Source organism: Salvelinus sp. IW2-2015, linkage group LG27 (genome assembly GCF_002910315.2).
Source record: "Salvelinus sp. IW2-2015 linkage group LG27, ASM291031v2, whole genome shotgun sequence".
NCBI lineage: Eukaryota > Metazoa > Chordata > Actinopteri > Salmoniformes > Salmonidae > Salvelinus > Salvelinus sp. IW2-2015.
The window spans coordinates 3,153,869-3,170,762 of NC_036867.1; the positions used below are offsets into that span (position 1 = coordinate 3,153,869).

Genomic DNA, 16,894 nt, shown 5'->3' on the forward strand with positions numbered 1-16,894 from the left:
CCCCAGAAGCGACAATTGGTGTCAAGGGACCTAATGTGTGACAGGAAAACATTACACACACCATTACACCACTGCCACCAGCCTGACTATGCATGTTGGAGCCATTGATTCATGCTGCTTATGCCAAATCCGGACCAGGCAATGTTTTTCCACTCCTCAATTGTCCAGTGTTGGTGATCGCATGCCCACTTCCACTTGATTTAGTTGATAGGAGTGGAACCCGGTGTGGTCATTTGCTGCAATAACCCATCTGTGACAAGGACCAACGAGAGGACCAACGAGTTGCGCGTTCTGAGATGCCGCTCTGCACACCACTGTTGTACTGCACCATTATTTACCTGTTTGAGGCATGCCTGTTAGCTTGCACGATTCTTGACATTCTCCTTCGATCTCTCTCATCAATTAGCTATTTCCACCCACAGAACTGCCACTGACTGGAGGTTTTTTGTTTGTCGCAGCATTCTGGGTAAACCCTAGACACTGTCGTGCGTGAAAATCCCAGGAGATGAGACGATTCTGAGATACTGGAATTGGCGCGCCTGGCACCGACGATCATACCACTTTTGTAAAGGCTGCAAGAGCCAGAATTAGTGTTACATTGTTGACAGCATGAGCTGATGCAGCTTGTCAAAGTTATCTTCAGAGAGGAAATGTTCGGAGGTTGGAGCATTGGAGCACAACTGTAGTGAAACTTTATCTGTCCTCTCCAGTGGATGCTCCTCAGAGGAGGAAGGGGAGGACCATCCTCCTCAGTGAATGTCATTAAAAAAAAATTGTGAAACATTTATAAAGTAATCCTTTTTAGATAAAACTATACAAAATATATTCACGTCACCAAATTATTTATTAAAACACATTGTTTTGCAATGAAGGTCTACAGTAGCCTCAACAGCGCTCTGTAGGGTAGCACCATGGTGTAGCCGGAGGACAGCTAGCTTCCGTCCTCTTCTGGTTACATTAACTTCAATACAAACCTAGGAGGCTCATGGTTTTCACCCCCTTCCATAGACTTACACAGTAATTATGACAACTTTCGGAGGACATCCTCCAACCTATCGGAGCTCTTGCAGCATGAACTGACATGTTGTCCACCCAATCAAAGCATCAGAGAATGAATAACAGGAGGTTGGTGGCACCTTAATTGGGGAGAATGGGTTTGTGGTAATGACTGGAGTGGAATAGGTGGAATGGTATCAAATGCATCACACAGTTTGCAGGTGTTTGATGCCATTCCATTTGCTCAGTTCCGGCCATTATTATGAGCCGTTCTCCCCTCAGCAGCAATCAAACAAGCTAAGCGTCAGTATAGAGACAGAGTAGAGTCGCAATTCAACGGCTCAGACACAAGAGGTATGTGGCAGGGTCTACAGTCAATCACGGATTACAAAAAGAAAACCAGCCCCGTCGCGGACCAGGATGTCTTGCTCCCAGACAGACTAAACAACTTCTTTACTCGCTTTGAGGACAATACAGTGCCACTGACACGGCCCGCTACCAAAACCTGTGGACTCTCCTTCACTGCAGCCGACGTGAGTAAAACATTTAAACGTGTTAACCCTCGCAAGGCTGCAGGCCCAGACGGCATCCCCAGCCGAGTCCTCAGAGCATGCGCAGACCAGCTGGCTGGTGTGTTTACGGACATATTCAATCAATCCTTATCCCAGGCTGCTGTTCCCACATGCTTCAAGAGGGCCACCATTGTTCTTGTTCCCAAGAAGGCTAAGGTAACTGAGCTAAACTGACTATCGCCAAATAGCACTCACCTCCGTCATCAGGAAGTGCTTTGAGAGACTAAGGATCATATCACCTCCACCCTACCTTGACACCCTAGACCCACTCCAATTTGCTTACCGCCCCAATAGGTCCACAGACAACGCAATCGCATTCACACTGCCCTAACCCATCTGGACAAGAGGAATACCTATGTGAGAATGCTGTTCATCAACTACAGCTCAGCATTTAACACCATAGTACCCTCCAAACTCGTCATCAAGCTCGAGACCCCGGGTCTCGACCCCGCCCTGTGCAACTGGGTGCTGGACTTCCTGACGGGCCGCCCCCAGGTGGTGAGGGTAGGTAACAACATCTCCACCCCGCTGATCCTCAACACTGGGGCCCCACAAGGGTGCGTTCTGAGCCCTCACCTGTACTCCCTGTTCCCTCACGACTGCGTGGCCATGCACGCCTCCAACTCAATCATCAAGTTTGCAGACGACAAAACAGTGGTAGGCTTGATTACCAACAACGACGAGACGGCCTACAGGGAGGAGGTGAGGGCCCTCGGAGTGTGGTGTCAGGAAAATAACCTCACACTGAAAGGAGATGATCGTGGACTTCAGGAAACAGCAGAGGGAGCACCCCCCTATCCACATCGACGGGACAGTAGTGGAGAGGGTAGTAAGTTTTAAGTTCCTCGGCGTACACATCACGGACAAACTGAATTGGTCCACCCACACAGACAGCGTGGTGAAGAAGGCGCAACAGCGCCTCTTCAACCTCAGGAGGCTGAAGAAATTCGGCTTGTCACCAAAATCACTCAAACTTTTACAGATGCACAATCGAGAGCATCTTGTCGGGCTGTATCACCGCCTGCTACAACAACTGCTCCGCTCACAACCGTAAGGCTCTCCAGAGGGTAGTGAGGTCTGGACAACGCATCCCCGGGGGCAAACTACCTGCCCTCCAGGACACCTACACCCCCGATGTCACAGGAAGGCCATATAGATCATCAAGGACAACAACCACCCGAGCCACTGCCTGTTCACCCCYCTATCATCCAGAAGGCGAGGTCAGTACAGGTGCATCAAAGCKGGGACCGAGAGACTGAAAAACAGCTTCTATCTCAAGGCCATCAGACTGTTAAACAGCCACCACTAACAATGAGTGGCTGCTGCCAACATACTGACTCAACTCCAGCCACTTTAATAATGGAAAAATTGATGTAAAAAATGTATCACTAGCCACTTTAAACAATGCCACTTAATATAATGTTTACATACGCTACATTACTCATCTCATATGCATATGCTGTACTCTATACCATCTACTGCATCTTGCCTATGTCGTTCTGTACCATCCCTCATTCATATATTTTTATGTACATATTCTTCATCCCTTTACACTTGTGTCTATAAGATAGTTGTTGTGACATTGTTAGGTTAGATTACTCGTTGGTTATTATTGCATTGTCAGAACTAGAAGCACAAGCATTTCGCTACACTCGCATTAACATCTGCTAACCATGTGTATGTGACAAATAAAATTTGATTTGATTTGATATAGCACTGAAAGCATAAACTACAGCTAGCTAGCACTGCAGTGCATAAAATGTGGTTAGTAGTTGACTCAAAGAGATAGAAAGACAACAGTTGAACAGTTTTGAACAAATTAATGCATTCTTGAAAGAGGAGCAAGAGCGAGAGAGAGAGAGAGAGAGAGAGAGAGCTAGCTATATTTCGTCATTTAGTTTCACTTTCACTTACTTAGCAAATCCAGCGAGCTAGTATAGCCAACTCAAACACTCGGCTCAAACACCCGGCTCACACCTGGCTATGACTATCAAACACAGGAACTCTTCCAAGTCAAGGTAAGCTTTGGGATCTACTAACTTATTGCCACTGGGGCCCGCCGGTGTAACTGCTAAATTGCTTACTGACTGTACACTGTACTGCATGATTGTAGCGGGTTAACTAACGCGTCAGTTCTATTAGCTTTGTTGACGACGATGTTACTTTATCTAATATGGTGACAACGATGTAGGCTGTGTGTAGCGGTTATTATATGAAGGTTTGGCTTGTAAAGTTTTTTTTGCCTGGTCACAGACAGCTGATGTGTTCTGCCTTGAAGTCCACAAGCAAAGGAAAAAGGTGAGAGGATGACAAATTGTAGATGCGAGAAGGAATACAACGAGCTGTTTGTATATGGCCATGAAAGTGAACTGTTTGCGTGTGATCAGGGGTGTATTCATTATGCCGATTCTGTTGCAAACGGAATGAAACCGGGATAAACCTACCTGAATTTGTCCAATAGAAATTCTCATTTGCAACTGTTGGACTAATGATTACGCCTTAGATCAGCTAGATGCAGGCAAGAGTGTGCAAGGCGGTATTGAATGTGTCACTTTCTGTCCATGTGTCACTGTCTGTCACTTCAGATATTTATCTCGACCTGTGTGCACCTACGTTGTAAACTTTCATTTATAGGCTAGGTTGAAGCAACCTCATGATGGGTATAGGGATAATTTGAGTATCATGAAGTAGCCTAAACCTATCGATGTTACATTGAACTGGGTGAATGGAATATGAATGACAGTCATCCAATATGCTGTAGTAGAAATAAGGCCATGCTAACAAATAATATAATCGTCCTCCCTCATAATAAACGACACCAACCGCCACTGGTCCATGTGTTGTAACGGTCGTGAAGTGTTGACATAACAATATTTATTTAACAAGACGAAAACTAAACACACTTGAGAATTTACAAAATAATAAACGAAGTCAACAGACCTGAACAAACAAACTTACAGAACACGAAGAACGCACGAACAGACTACATATACGAACGACACCGAAACAGTCCCGTGTGGTGCGAACAAACACAGACACAGGAAACAACCACCCACAAACAAACAGTGAGAACACCCTACCTTAATATGGTTCTCAATCAGAGGAAACGTCAAACACCTGCCTCTAATTGAGAACCATATCAGGCAACACATTAACCCCAACATAGAAACACAAAACATAGACTACCCACCCAGCTCACGTCCTGACCAACTAAACAAAGTTAAACAAAGGAAAAATAAGGTCAGGAACGTGACATGTGTATTATTTTGTTTTCGCCTAGTATGCCAATACTCTTCCAATTGGCTCATTGATCCCCCCACCCTCCTCTCCCCTGCAACTATTCCCCAGGTCGTTGCTGTAAATGAGAATGTGTTCTCAGTAAACTTACCTAGTACAATAAACATAAAATGAAATATAAACAAAATAATCAGTTTAAAGTACATTTGTTCAACCGCGAGTGAAATGCAAGTCTTTGATTCAATGACATTGTCAAACCTGTCCTTTCAGTTCACTTTAGTCAGAGATTATGGATATACTGACAAGATACGTCTCTCCGCCCTAACAATGGGAGTCGTTGTCCACTAAGAGGCACGGCGGGCTGTCTAGCTCCCGCCTAATCTTTCTTTGGATTGGTGAATACATCTAGTTATTGTAACTTTTTTTTAAATATTCGATGAGGGTTGTAGATGTCAACCGCCTGTATTCAATGGAGCGAGATGCTATGCTACTAGCCTCATGCCATGAATATGCATAGCCATCTTGATACAACTCCGATATAAGGTGTTCTTTCTCAAAGTTGCCGGGATGTCACGTGTCCTTATATCAGTACACTCGTAACAACTTAAGCGTTACAAAACCTGTATTTGATCAAATAAACCTCACATAGCAAATAAGCCATACATTTTTTTGTTGACCAAATTCAACACTCTTTCATTGACCTCCATACAAAACTCCATGCTTTGTGAGCGAAAAAAATGAAAAAACGCCACCTGCTGGATAGAGTTGTGTCTCTCTCTTCCTCTTCCTCTCTGCTGTAGTGAGACTTCACTTGATCTCGCAGAGGTGGGCAACTCCAGTCCTCGGGGCCTGATTGGTGTCACACTTTTTCTCCATCCCTAGCAAACACAGCTGATTAATCAAATTGCATTCTAAACTTAAGATCATGATTAGGTGATTATTGGAGTCAGGTGTGTTAGTTGGGCCTGTGGCAAAACTGTGACACCAATCAAGCCCCCGAATTTGACTCTATAACATAACTAGTGTTGTCAGTTTGACTTTAAAGTGACAGTTTACTATATTTTCTTACTACTGTAATAGCTAGTCCTGATGCACTTGAATTTTTTTCCTGTATTTGTTCAAATTAATATGTGTATTTTTAATATGTGAAGCAAATGCATATGGATGTTGCACATTCTTATTTTACTAATATAAAAATAACTATGTTGAGGTGTGGTGTGACTGGCAAGAATGAGTGGTGCCTTATGTATGATTTCTAAAGCAGGCCATATAGGGTTTATAAATGCTTCATTAATCCTTAAAAGTTATATTCAATTTACAACGGGACTGGACATATTGGTACAGGATGGACAGGCACCTCCTCAGAGCAGACCCCCTGACTTTTCTTCTCTCTGGGATTGATGACCAAAGCAGAACGATAACAAATGATCAGGATGGAAACAGCTGTTCTTGTAGGCCAATTGAGTCAACAGTCAATAAATGGTATTTGCATTTTCTTTTGATTTTTATTAGAAATTCTATTGCAGAGTGGTCTTTGAGTAGATCTGACCATGCTGTTGTACACAGTATTTACAGTATGCTGCATTTCTTTAATGTCTAATGTCCCTGAAGGGTCAAAAGTCTAGTCAGTGCACAATGCACATGTGTGTTCAAGACTGAGGAAACTGATAGGAAAGTAATGTTGAGCTATAATTGCCACAGAACATGTATGAATTATTCACCACTAATAAACTCAGCATAAAAAGAAATGTCCCTTTTTCAGGACTCTGTCTTTCAAAGATAATTCGTAAAAATCCAAATAACTTCACAGATCTTCATTGTAAAGGGTTTAAACACTGTTTCCCATGCTTGTTCAATGAACCATAAACAATTAATGAACATGCACCTGTGGAACAGTCGTTAAGACACTAACATCTTACAGACGGTAGGCAATTAAGGTCACAGTTATGAAAACTTAGGACACTAAAGAGGCCTTTCTGCTGACTCTGAAAAACACCAAAATAAAGATGCCCAGGGCCCCTGCTCATCTGCATGAACATGCCTTAGGCATGCTGCAAGGAGGCATGAGAACTGCAGATGTTGCCAGGGCAATTAATTGCAATGTACGTACTGTGAGACGCCTAAGACAGCGCTACAGGAAGACAGGACGGACAGCTGATCGTCCTTGCAGTGGCAGACCACGTGTAACAACACCTGCACCTGATCGGTACAGCCGAACATCACACCTGCGGGACAGGTACAGGATGGCAGGATTACACCAGGAATGCACAATCCCTCCATCAGTGCTCAGACTGTCCGCAATAGGCTGAGAGAGGCTGGACTGAGGGCTTGTAGGCCTGTTGTAAGGCAGGTCCTCACCAGACATCACCAGCAGCAACGTAGCCTATGGGCACAAACCCATAGGCGAACCAGACAGGACTGGCAAAAAGTGCTCTTCACTGACGAGTCATGGTTTTGTCTCACCAGGGGTGATGGTCGGATTCGCGTTTATCGTCGAAGGAATGAGCGTTACACCGAGGCCTGTACTCTGGAGCGGGATCGATTTGGAGGTGGAGGGTCCGTCATGGTCTGGGGGGTATGTCACGGCATCATCGGACTGAGCTTGTTGTCATTGCAGGCAATCTCAACGCTGTGCGTCCTCCTCCCTCATGTGGTACCCTTCCTGCAGGCTCATCTTGACATGACCCTCCATCATGACAATGCCACCAGCCGTACTGCTCGTTCTGTGCGTGATTTCCTGCAAGACAGGAATGTCCGTGTTCTGCCATGGCCAGCAAAGAGCCCGGATCTCAATCCCATTGAGCACGTCTGGAACCTGTTGGATTGGAAGGTGAGGGCTAGGGCCATTCCCCCCAGAAATGTCCAGGAACTTGCAGGTGCCTTGGTGGAAGAGTGGGGTAACATCTCACAGCAAGAACTGGCAAATCTGGTGCAGTCCATGAGGAGGAGATGCACTGCAGTAGTTAATGCAGCTGGTGGCCACACCAGATACGGACTGTTACTTTTAATTTTGACCCCCCCTTTGTTCAGGGACAGATTATTCCATTTCTGTTAGTCACATGTCTGTGGAATTTGTTCCGTTATTAATGTCTCAGTTGTTGAATCTTGTTATATTTACATATGTTAAGTTTGCTGAAAAGTTTGCTGAAAATAAACGCAGTTGACAGTGAGAGGATGTTTCTTTTTTTGCTGAGTTTACAGTTGATGGGTATGAATAAACATGTACATATTATTTATTACATAAGCTATTACTATACTACTGCAGTTCATTAAAAGTTGTAATGCTCTGTTAATGAAATATAATATGGTATTCACAGTTTTTACACCACAGCTTGGGTGTTGAAAGATTTAGCAGATTACGATTTAATACAGAAGCTACACAAACCTTTACTTTACTTTTGGAATATGGAATTAAGAGACATTAGTTAATGCCTTGACCTGTATCATCAGGGCCGGATTACCGAACAGGGTTGGGGACCACCTGGAGGTCGGGGGCCCCCCAGATAGCATCTGATAGCAAAATGTGTAGAATAGCAGGAAATTATCTTAAAAACTGCCAAATGTTCTCTCAGTCTCTTGCCAAAATGTGTAGAATAGCAGGAAATTAGCTTCAAAACAGCAACATTTTCTCTCTGACCCATAGCAAATAGTATAGAATTGCAGGAAATTTACTTTAAAACTGCAACATTTTCTCTTGACAAAATATCTACAATAGCATTAGCTATAAAACTGAAAAATATGTCAACACAAAAAATCGGGTCAGTGCCTCTGTGCCCCAAATGTGGTAGTCCGGCCCTGTGTATCCTTGGTAATATATGTGTATCCTTGGTAATATATGTGTATCCTTGGTAATATATGTGTATCCTTGGTAATATATGAAATTGTGCACAGGCCGTCCACTGTGTTTAGGAAACACATTCTCAGCTACTGTATGTCACTTACAATGTTTGTATTTTTCATGTGCCTTGAGTGGAAAAGTCTCCCTGTTTGCTTGCATTGCTGGCACAACTGCTAGCCTGAATCTGAAGCTGGGGACACAGCAACACATGTTCCATTTGATTTATTGTAGAACCTGTTCCAGACCCGGGTCAGGTTTATGGTATTTGGGTTAGGGAGGACTCTGAAGACAGAATATAAACAGAATACTCCACAAGTACTACACATATTCCTGCAATAATTACTGTATTGCGAAAGCCTGGATACAATATCAGTAATGCAATAAGCTAACCTATTGGTTGAAGTGACACGGAAGCCACAATATTGAGAATATTCACATGAAATTCTTCATTAGAATGTAATATTCACAAGAGGTCAGCAAACTGATATGCTCCCACACATTGCACTCATGTGCGAAGATCTTCATTGTAATCTGGCAGCACAAACACCTTCAGTGTCAATGACAACATGGACCTAAATGTGGTGGGTGTACTTTGTCAACCACTGTCAAGTTGTATAAACAGATTATGTCCAATGCATTTCAATAGAAATTCATTAACCTTAATATCATATACAGTAGTCAGCATACATTAGTAAAGAGCAAAAATGGTTCAAATTCATTCCACTACAATACATTAACATTAGCTAAACTACATTGCATAGGGCATCTAACTATTTTTGAATGTGTTTGATATTGACTTTCTAACAGAAATGGGAGCGTCAAACTGTGTCATCTGGAGTGTATACATTCTAAATGTGGCTCTTTATTCAAATAAAGAAATATGTAAAGTACCCCGCCCTTTCAACAACACCACTTTCTTCCAACAACCATATTTTCGGATATCAATTGACATGAGGAGGGAATTTATGGCAACATAAGGTCCTACTGCTTTTAGCGGCTCAACGTAACCTGGGTGAAATCCACTGGTGACAAGCCTCCTCATGAGAGATAGACCACGCAGACGGACAGCACGACCATCACCACTGCCACGCTGCACAGCACCAGCACCATGAAAACCTGGCTGCGCCCGCAGCACTGCTGGCTTTGGGGACCTGCCTCCTCGTCCGTGGACAAGAGGCCCAACGAGGCGCTGTCCGTGCTGGCCGGTTCGACGTACTGGGGCCCGCGGGCCTCCACCATCCAACGCAGGACGTTGACCTTCTCCTCCATGTCCTCCAGCATGACATCCACATGGGCGATCTCCTCCTCCAGCTGGCTCTGCTCCAGATCCTCCAGGATGGCAGGAACCTGGTCCTCGGCGCGGGTCAGGTCTGCCAGGCTGAGGGCCCGCGCTGTCACCTCGCTGGTTTCCCCTGGAAAGTGGGAGAAGAGACATGTGAGAAGAAGAGCTAGCCACGAATGTAAATAAGGTTACCACAGCTTGTGGAAGCCCAGACTAGGATGTAGACTATATGGATGTAGACTATATGGATGTAGACTATATGGATGTAGACTATATGGATGTAGACTATATGGATGCTTTTTTTTCATTATTCCTCTCTAATCAGGGACTGATTTATACCTGGGACAATCGGTGGGTGCAAGTAATGATCAGGTAGAACAGAAAACCAGCAGTACTTCGGACCGCCGTAGGTTAAGATTTGAATACCCTGCTATAGAGCTAAAGAGTCAGCGGCCTGTGGGTTTTTATTAACTGCAGTTTAGGATAGGTTTGTGTGGAAAACAATACGAAAAATTGCCCATCTGACTGTGGCACTTGCTAACCTTGTATGCCAGTCTGCACTAAGGTGTTGTTATTGATCAGGGAGAAGTTGGAACCCATGTTGAAGACTTTGCACATGTCTGCGTGGAGGAGTTCCAGACTGGAGGTGAAGGCCACCCAGAGCAGTTCCATCTCCTGTCTCTCCTCCTGGGGCAGTGTCTTATCCCGTAGCCGTGCCGTGAGGTGGTGACGGCTGGCCACCGCTAACTTCTGGGCCTTCTCCCGCGTTAGCCGCAGCTCGTCACGCAGGTGCAAGCTGTCCGTGCACCCACCCACACACGAGGCCAGGTGGCGGTAACATGCCACCACCTGTTGGCCAATAGGGGAAAAATATTATTTACAGGTCACTCACGTAAAAACGAAACATTTCATACTGTAATATCATTTTCATACAATTGTGCCATTCCCAATCACACTGTGATAGCGTGGATATTTATTTTGACATATCTCATCTTATCATCATTGTTCCAGAAACAATGGTGGATGTGTAACCAGGCCAGTGAGTGCAGTACAGCTCACCTAAGACTCAGTGGTGTGAAAAAGGTTGACTGATTAGACACAATATACAGCATTTGTATTGTATTGTCTAAATCTGTGAGAATAGATGATGTGTGCTGAAAACAATTGTAGGACTGTAGGAGGTAGAGAGACACAATGGGGGTGAATTGTTGTCTTTGCTTAGATCTGCTGATTTGATTTGATTTGACAATTTTAAATACATGAAAATGTTACACCCGGCAACAGATACATATACCACAATCTGTCGTCAAGGATATCAACACAATATAGTCTAAATACTTGTTTCCATTGTGTCTGTAGGTCAGGAGACAAGCAATAGTCCTTCGTGGAAAATGTGCTGTGTTTTGTAAACACAACTGGTCTGCAAATGGTCTTAGGTTAAATGTATGTATTTACAAACTGCATAATTTTGTGGTGTGGGTGAGATTACAAAAGACAGTGGTCGATTGTGTAAAAACGTATGAGGGTTTCAGTTTAAAACCAGAAACAAGATGTATGTATATCTTCTCAGCTTGAATTTTTTTTGTTGTTGCCTTATTCTAAATACTGTGCCACACATAAGTTGTCTGACGGACATGATGCTTAAGATCGGCGTAGGTATGTAGCGGAAATTACTATTAAATACTGGTAAACAATTCACTTCAATTTTATTTGATAATTCAAAATCACTCCCACACCCTCTCGCTCCCTCCTTTAGATGAGGCCATGCCACATACATTTCTCCAACCTCATCCCTCAGCTTTAGAAGCTGGGCTGCCATTGAGCTAAATCACACATTCTGAACTGCGGCTTTAAACAAATTAAGTAATTTGACTGTATACTGTCATGTCTGTACTAGCACCTTTAGGCCATTAGTAATGCCTGGAACTTGGTTTTTAATTTGCTGTGGTCCTCCACACAAACGTCCAGTAATTTGGCATATTGGAGAGGACTATGTCAACAACAATCATTGGTTCAGCAACTATTCTCTCTCAAACCTGTGAAAGGAATGTAGCTAGTGGCCAAGCTACTTTATATGAATACTGTCATTTCCCTTTTGGCCATCAGGAGGTGCAATGGCTCTACTATTTATGATAACCAAAGCCTGCTTGGGTGCGATGGTACTTAGAAAGTAACAACTATGGTTTGAGGTCATTATTAGTTACCTAATATCGCTCTGAAAATCAGAATCTCCTAACTAGCTCTGAGTCAGACACCAGGTTAGACAAATTTCTACAAAGTATGACAGTTTCATTGATTTGAATCATACGAGTGGTTATTAATAGGCATTCAGCGCTTAGCCCGACAGATTGGTTTACATGACAACTATGACTAATAATCTGATTGCCATAGATCTATTTTTGGATAAGCCTAAGGACCTTGTATAGGGGCTTTTCTAGTCATCATAGGAATCTGTAAGGTAGAGCCAGATTGGAGATATTACAGGCAGTGAGTGAGTGCATGGGAGAGTTGCAGGTGTGCAGCAAAGGTCAACCTACTACCACACTGTGCATTTCTGACACAGTATCCACTCTTCAATCACACACTGTCATATTCATTATCAGTATTAATATCTTGACATTTTGATATGCTACGATGCATTCAGAAAGTATTCAGACCCCTTGACTTTTTCCACATTTTGTTACGTTACAGTCTTATTTTAAAATTGATGAAATAGTTTTTCCCCTCATTAATCTACACACAATACCCCATAATGACAAAACAAAACCAGGTTTACATAAGTATTCAGCCCCTTACTCAGTACTTTGTTGAAGCACCTTTGGCTTCAACAGCCTCAAGTCTTTTTGGGTATGACTCTACAAGCTTGGCACACTTGTATTTGGGGAGTTTCTCCCATTATTCTCTGCAGATCCCCTCAAGCTCTGTAAGATTGGATGGGGTGCGTCGCTGCACAGCTATTTTCAGGTCTCTCCAGAGATGTTTGATCGGGTTCAAGTCCTGGCTCTGGCTGGACCACTCAAGGACATTCAAAAACTTGTCCCGAAGCCACTTCTGCGTTGTCTTGGCTGTGTGCTTAGGGTCGTTGTCCTGTTGGAAGGTGAACCTTCGCCCCAGTCTGAGGTCCTGAGCGCTCTGGAGCAGCTTTTCATCAAGGATCTCTCTGTACTTTGCTCCGTTCATCTTTCCCTCGATCCTGACTAGTCTCCCAGTCCCTGCCGCTGAAAAAAATCCCCACAGCATGATGCTGCCACCACCATGTGTCACCGTAGGGATGGTGCCAGGTTTCCTCCAGACATGACGCTTGGCATTAAGGCCAAAATGTTCAATTTTGGTTTCATCAGACCAGAGAATCTTGTTTATCATGGTCTGAGAGTCCTTTATGTGCCTTTTGGCAAACTCCAGCTCTAGGAAGAGTCTTGGTGGTTCCAAACTTCTTCCATGCACTGTCACTGTGGGACCTTATATGCACTGTGGGACCTTATATAGACAGGGGTGTGCCTTTCCAAATCATGTCCAATCAATTGAATTTACCATAAGTGGACTTCAATCAAGTTGTAGAAATATCTCAAGGATGATCAATGGAAACAGGATGCACCTGAGCTCAATTTCGAGTCTCATAGCAAAGGGTCTGAATACATATGTAAATAAGGTATTTCTGTTTTTTATTTTTAATACATATTAAAAAAAAACAATTTAATCAATTTTAGAATAAGGCTGTAACGTAGCAAAATGTGGAAAAAGGGAAGGGGTCTGAATACTTTCCGAATGCACTGACTTAAAGGACCAGTGCAGTCAGAAACGTGATTTTCCCGTTGTTTTATATATATTTCCACACTATTAGGTTGGAATAATACTGTGAAATTGTGAAAATTATGATAATGAGCTGTTTGAATAGGCTGCCTGAAATTTCAGCCTATTTTGGTGGGATGGAGCTTTGAACCTTCCATGGTGACATCACTATGCGTTAAATAGTTAATACCCACTGGACACAGACATGGTTCAACGTAGTTTCATTGAAATTATGTGGAAGCAACCTTGATTCAACCAGTGTGTGCCCAATAGGTAGAAAGCGAGTTCCAAACCTCTCTGCCAATAACAGACCCAGACAGTCCTAGCAAAATTCATGTTTGAGATATTTATGGTAGCCTAGTGGTTAGAGCGTTGGACTAGTAACCGAAAGGTTGCACGTTTGAATCCCCGAGCTGACAAGGTACAAATCTGTTGTTCTGCCCCTGAACAAGGCAGTTAACCCACTGCTCCTAGGCCGTCATTGAAAATAAGAATTTGTTCTTAACTGACTTGCCTAGTTAAATAAAGGTAAAATTCAACAACAAAAAATTGCTCTCTGCTCAGAAGCAATTTTTTTTTCTTTTTGACTATTTTAATTGAAAACAATCACAGTAAGGTACTTCATTCTTACACAGAAATAATTTGATATTGAGATAAAAACACTTGCATTGGACCTTCTAAGAGAGCAAATGTTGATATAATTTTGTAGTCACAGTGCCATCCTGGCTGTCCTATTGTACTTCTTGTGTAAGGATGTCAGGCACTTACTACAAACTATGACCAAGACAAAAAAAACATGTGCTTTTACCCTTTGGGTAATAAAGCACTTTCACTGAAAAGATATGGCCTAATGGTTCAATGCATTACTAGGTCTACCATAACAGCAGCTTTGTCAGGAGGTAGTGCATGGGAGGATCAGTAACTAAGATTCCTTGTATTTATAGTAAAATAGATCAAATGAGAATTTGCAGATTATTTAATGTTTATTTCATCCTATAAATTAGACCTTTCTGGAAAAATGATATAGTTTAACAATGGAATATGTTCAGTTATTATGAGAAAGGTAAGACGTCCTATGCCCTATGGATGGAAAATCTTAAGTGTATTTAGAACTCATTGGCCTGGTTTCAGCTCTTAACATAGCCACATTAGGATGACAATAATCTGTGCTCAGTGAACTCAGGGTGTTATGTGATATAGGGATTGTATTAATACCTTATTATATTGATACAGACTAATACGGAATACTCACATAATGCATATTTGCATTGTTTACCATATGCTCAGTGTTTATTTGGGATATTGCAGTAAATCATTTGGCATATTCATTCTTTCAATTTCAATTTAACAGAACTAGAATTGAATTTGAATAATTTTCACCTCTGAAGAATTAACCTAAAGCAGATACAGTACAAGTAATAGTTTAGGAGAATATATTTCTGCATATTTAAGAACTATCTGCAAGAAAATATTGGATATATATACACTATATACATAGTAGGCTAAGATATCGTGATCTCTCAATAAATATGAGCTCAACAGACCAAACCATTCAAATGATAGTACATGCATTAAAGCTTTGTTACACATAAACTTTTCCAGAAGTCTTAGTCTATCATCCTCATTTAATCACAAGATAAGTGGACTGACTAACCCCTTTGTGAAAAGAATGGAGGACAGATTATTTGAACGGGTACTTTGTAGATAAAACCATAACTTGACAAAACCATAACTGCCAACCTGAGCATCTCACCTTTATGAGTGAGTCGATAAGAACCTTCCCCTCTTCCAGAGTCTTTGGTGAACTGGTAGTGCCATCGTCACCCACTTTGTTGTTGATGAGTGGCATGAGGGCTGCTGGTCGAGAGCTGCAGACCCTGTCACAGCAGGCGAGCACAAAGCCCACCCGTCCTTCAGTCCGCCGGTCACCCCTGCACTCACTTCCCAGCCAGACCCCTCATTCAACACTCTGCACCCGGGACAGTCAGAATCCCATGGTCATGCAGGCTACAAAGTCATGCACCATAATTCTTATTCCAAAACTTTGCAACGTCAAAACCGGCAAACATGAGGTCTTCCACTCTTACCTTCCACCTAATAATCCCCCCTCCAAAAAAAAAGTCAGGTGTAGAAAAAGTCAACGAGGACTACAAAATGTTGTGTACGGGATAGTGGTGTCTAAGTCCTTAGCAAGAGCAGTGATAATCCAGCGATTGACCCCTTTGGACTGACGCAGGCTTGGCCCCAGCGACTAATCTCATTATCCATCCCCCTAAGGCACGATGATGATGCTATTGTGCAGGAGATGCATGGGTGCCCTCCTCAGAGACATCCCTTTCCCTGACTTATCGGTGGTGTGGAGGTTGATGAGCGGAAAAGCTTTTTTGTGTCTCTTGGCTGTGGTCTACAGTACATGTGGTCTACAGCTGTCCTTACCTCTCCAGCATGATACAACCTTGTGGAACATTTTTACTAAGTGTTTTTACTAACTACTATACTGCTGTATACCTCTTTTGATTAATTTATGAATGAATGTACAGTGAGGGCAAGTGTGGACTGTTTTGATCAGATATTGGTCTGAATTGTACCATCATGCCTTCAACATGTGAAGACCCGGTTTACTGTCACAAATACTGCGGGTTAAGTGTTTTGATGACTTTGTATTGATACTGTGATACAGTGAATAGAGTAACTATACCATGATTTTGTTCACCATGTTCTCACACTTCTGAAATCTGTTCCAAGCATAACATTTTGCGACTGAAAGGTCACACTACTTTAAGTTTTAAATGATTATTAAATAAACTGTAATTTTAAATGGAGAGAGTGTCTCTCCGCACCTTCCCACAAACATACCAGACATGAAAACTGATTGATGTCCATGAATTGTATGTGTGTTGTTGTAATTCAGTTGTCAACATTGTGAGGTTACTCATGAAAATGACTGACTGTTTGTGTTATTGACACACTAATCCATTACCACAATAGTAGCTTTCTTTCATAAGCAAATATAAAGACTGAGCAATGAGTGGAAGAAGCACTTAGTGTGGATTAGAACTTGAATGGAGAGCAGTACAGGGCACCATTGTCCAATCAGCTTCTTTTGTGGTGGTTTCCACCCAGGACTTTTACCATGTCATTCGAGGTTCATAGTGCATCACCTGTGAATGCCCGGACATA

General features: G+C 42.7%; 1 protein-coding gene across 1 annotated transcript; it reads right to left on the bottom strand.

Moving 5' to 3' along the window:
* Positions 1-9,182: 9,182 nt before the first annotated feature.
* On the bottom strand, positions 9,183-15,923 carry rgs9bp (regulator of G protein signaling 9 binding protein). Its single transcript, XM_023973131.2, has 3 exons — positions 15,468-15,923; positions 10,468-10,774; positions 9,183-10,055 (listed from the first exon to the last, which is right to left on the bottom strand). Exons 1-3 carry the CDS (start codon positions 15,561-15,563, stop codon positions 9,682-9,684), a joined length of 777 nt encoding a protein of 258 aa, XP_023828899.1. The 5' UTR covers positions 15,564-15,923; the 3' UTR covers positions 9,183-9,681.
* Positions 15,924-16,894: the final 971 nt, after the last annotated feature.

Coding starts and splice junctions, on each gene's coding strand:
- rgs9bp (XM_023973131.2), bottom strand. CDS start 15,563: ATGCCACTCATCAACAACAAAGTGGGTGACGATGGCACTACCAGTTCA. Junction 10,775..15,467: donor TTATCGACTCACTCATAAAG/GTGAGATGCTCA, acceptor ATTGGCCAACAG/GTGGTGGCATGTTACCGCCA. Junction 10,056..10,467: donor AGTGCAGACTGGCATACAAG/GTTAGCAAGTGC, acceptor CCCACTTTCCAG/GGGAAACCAGCGAGGTGACA.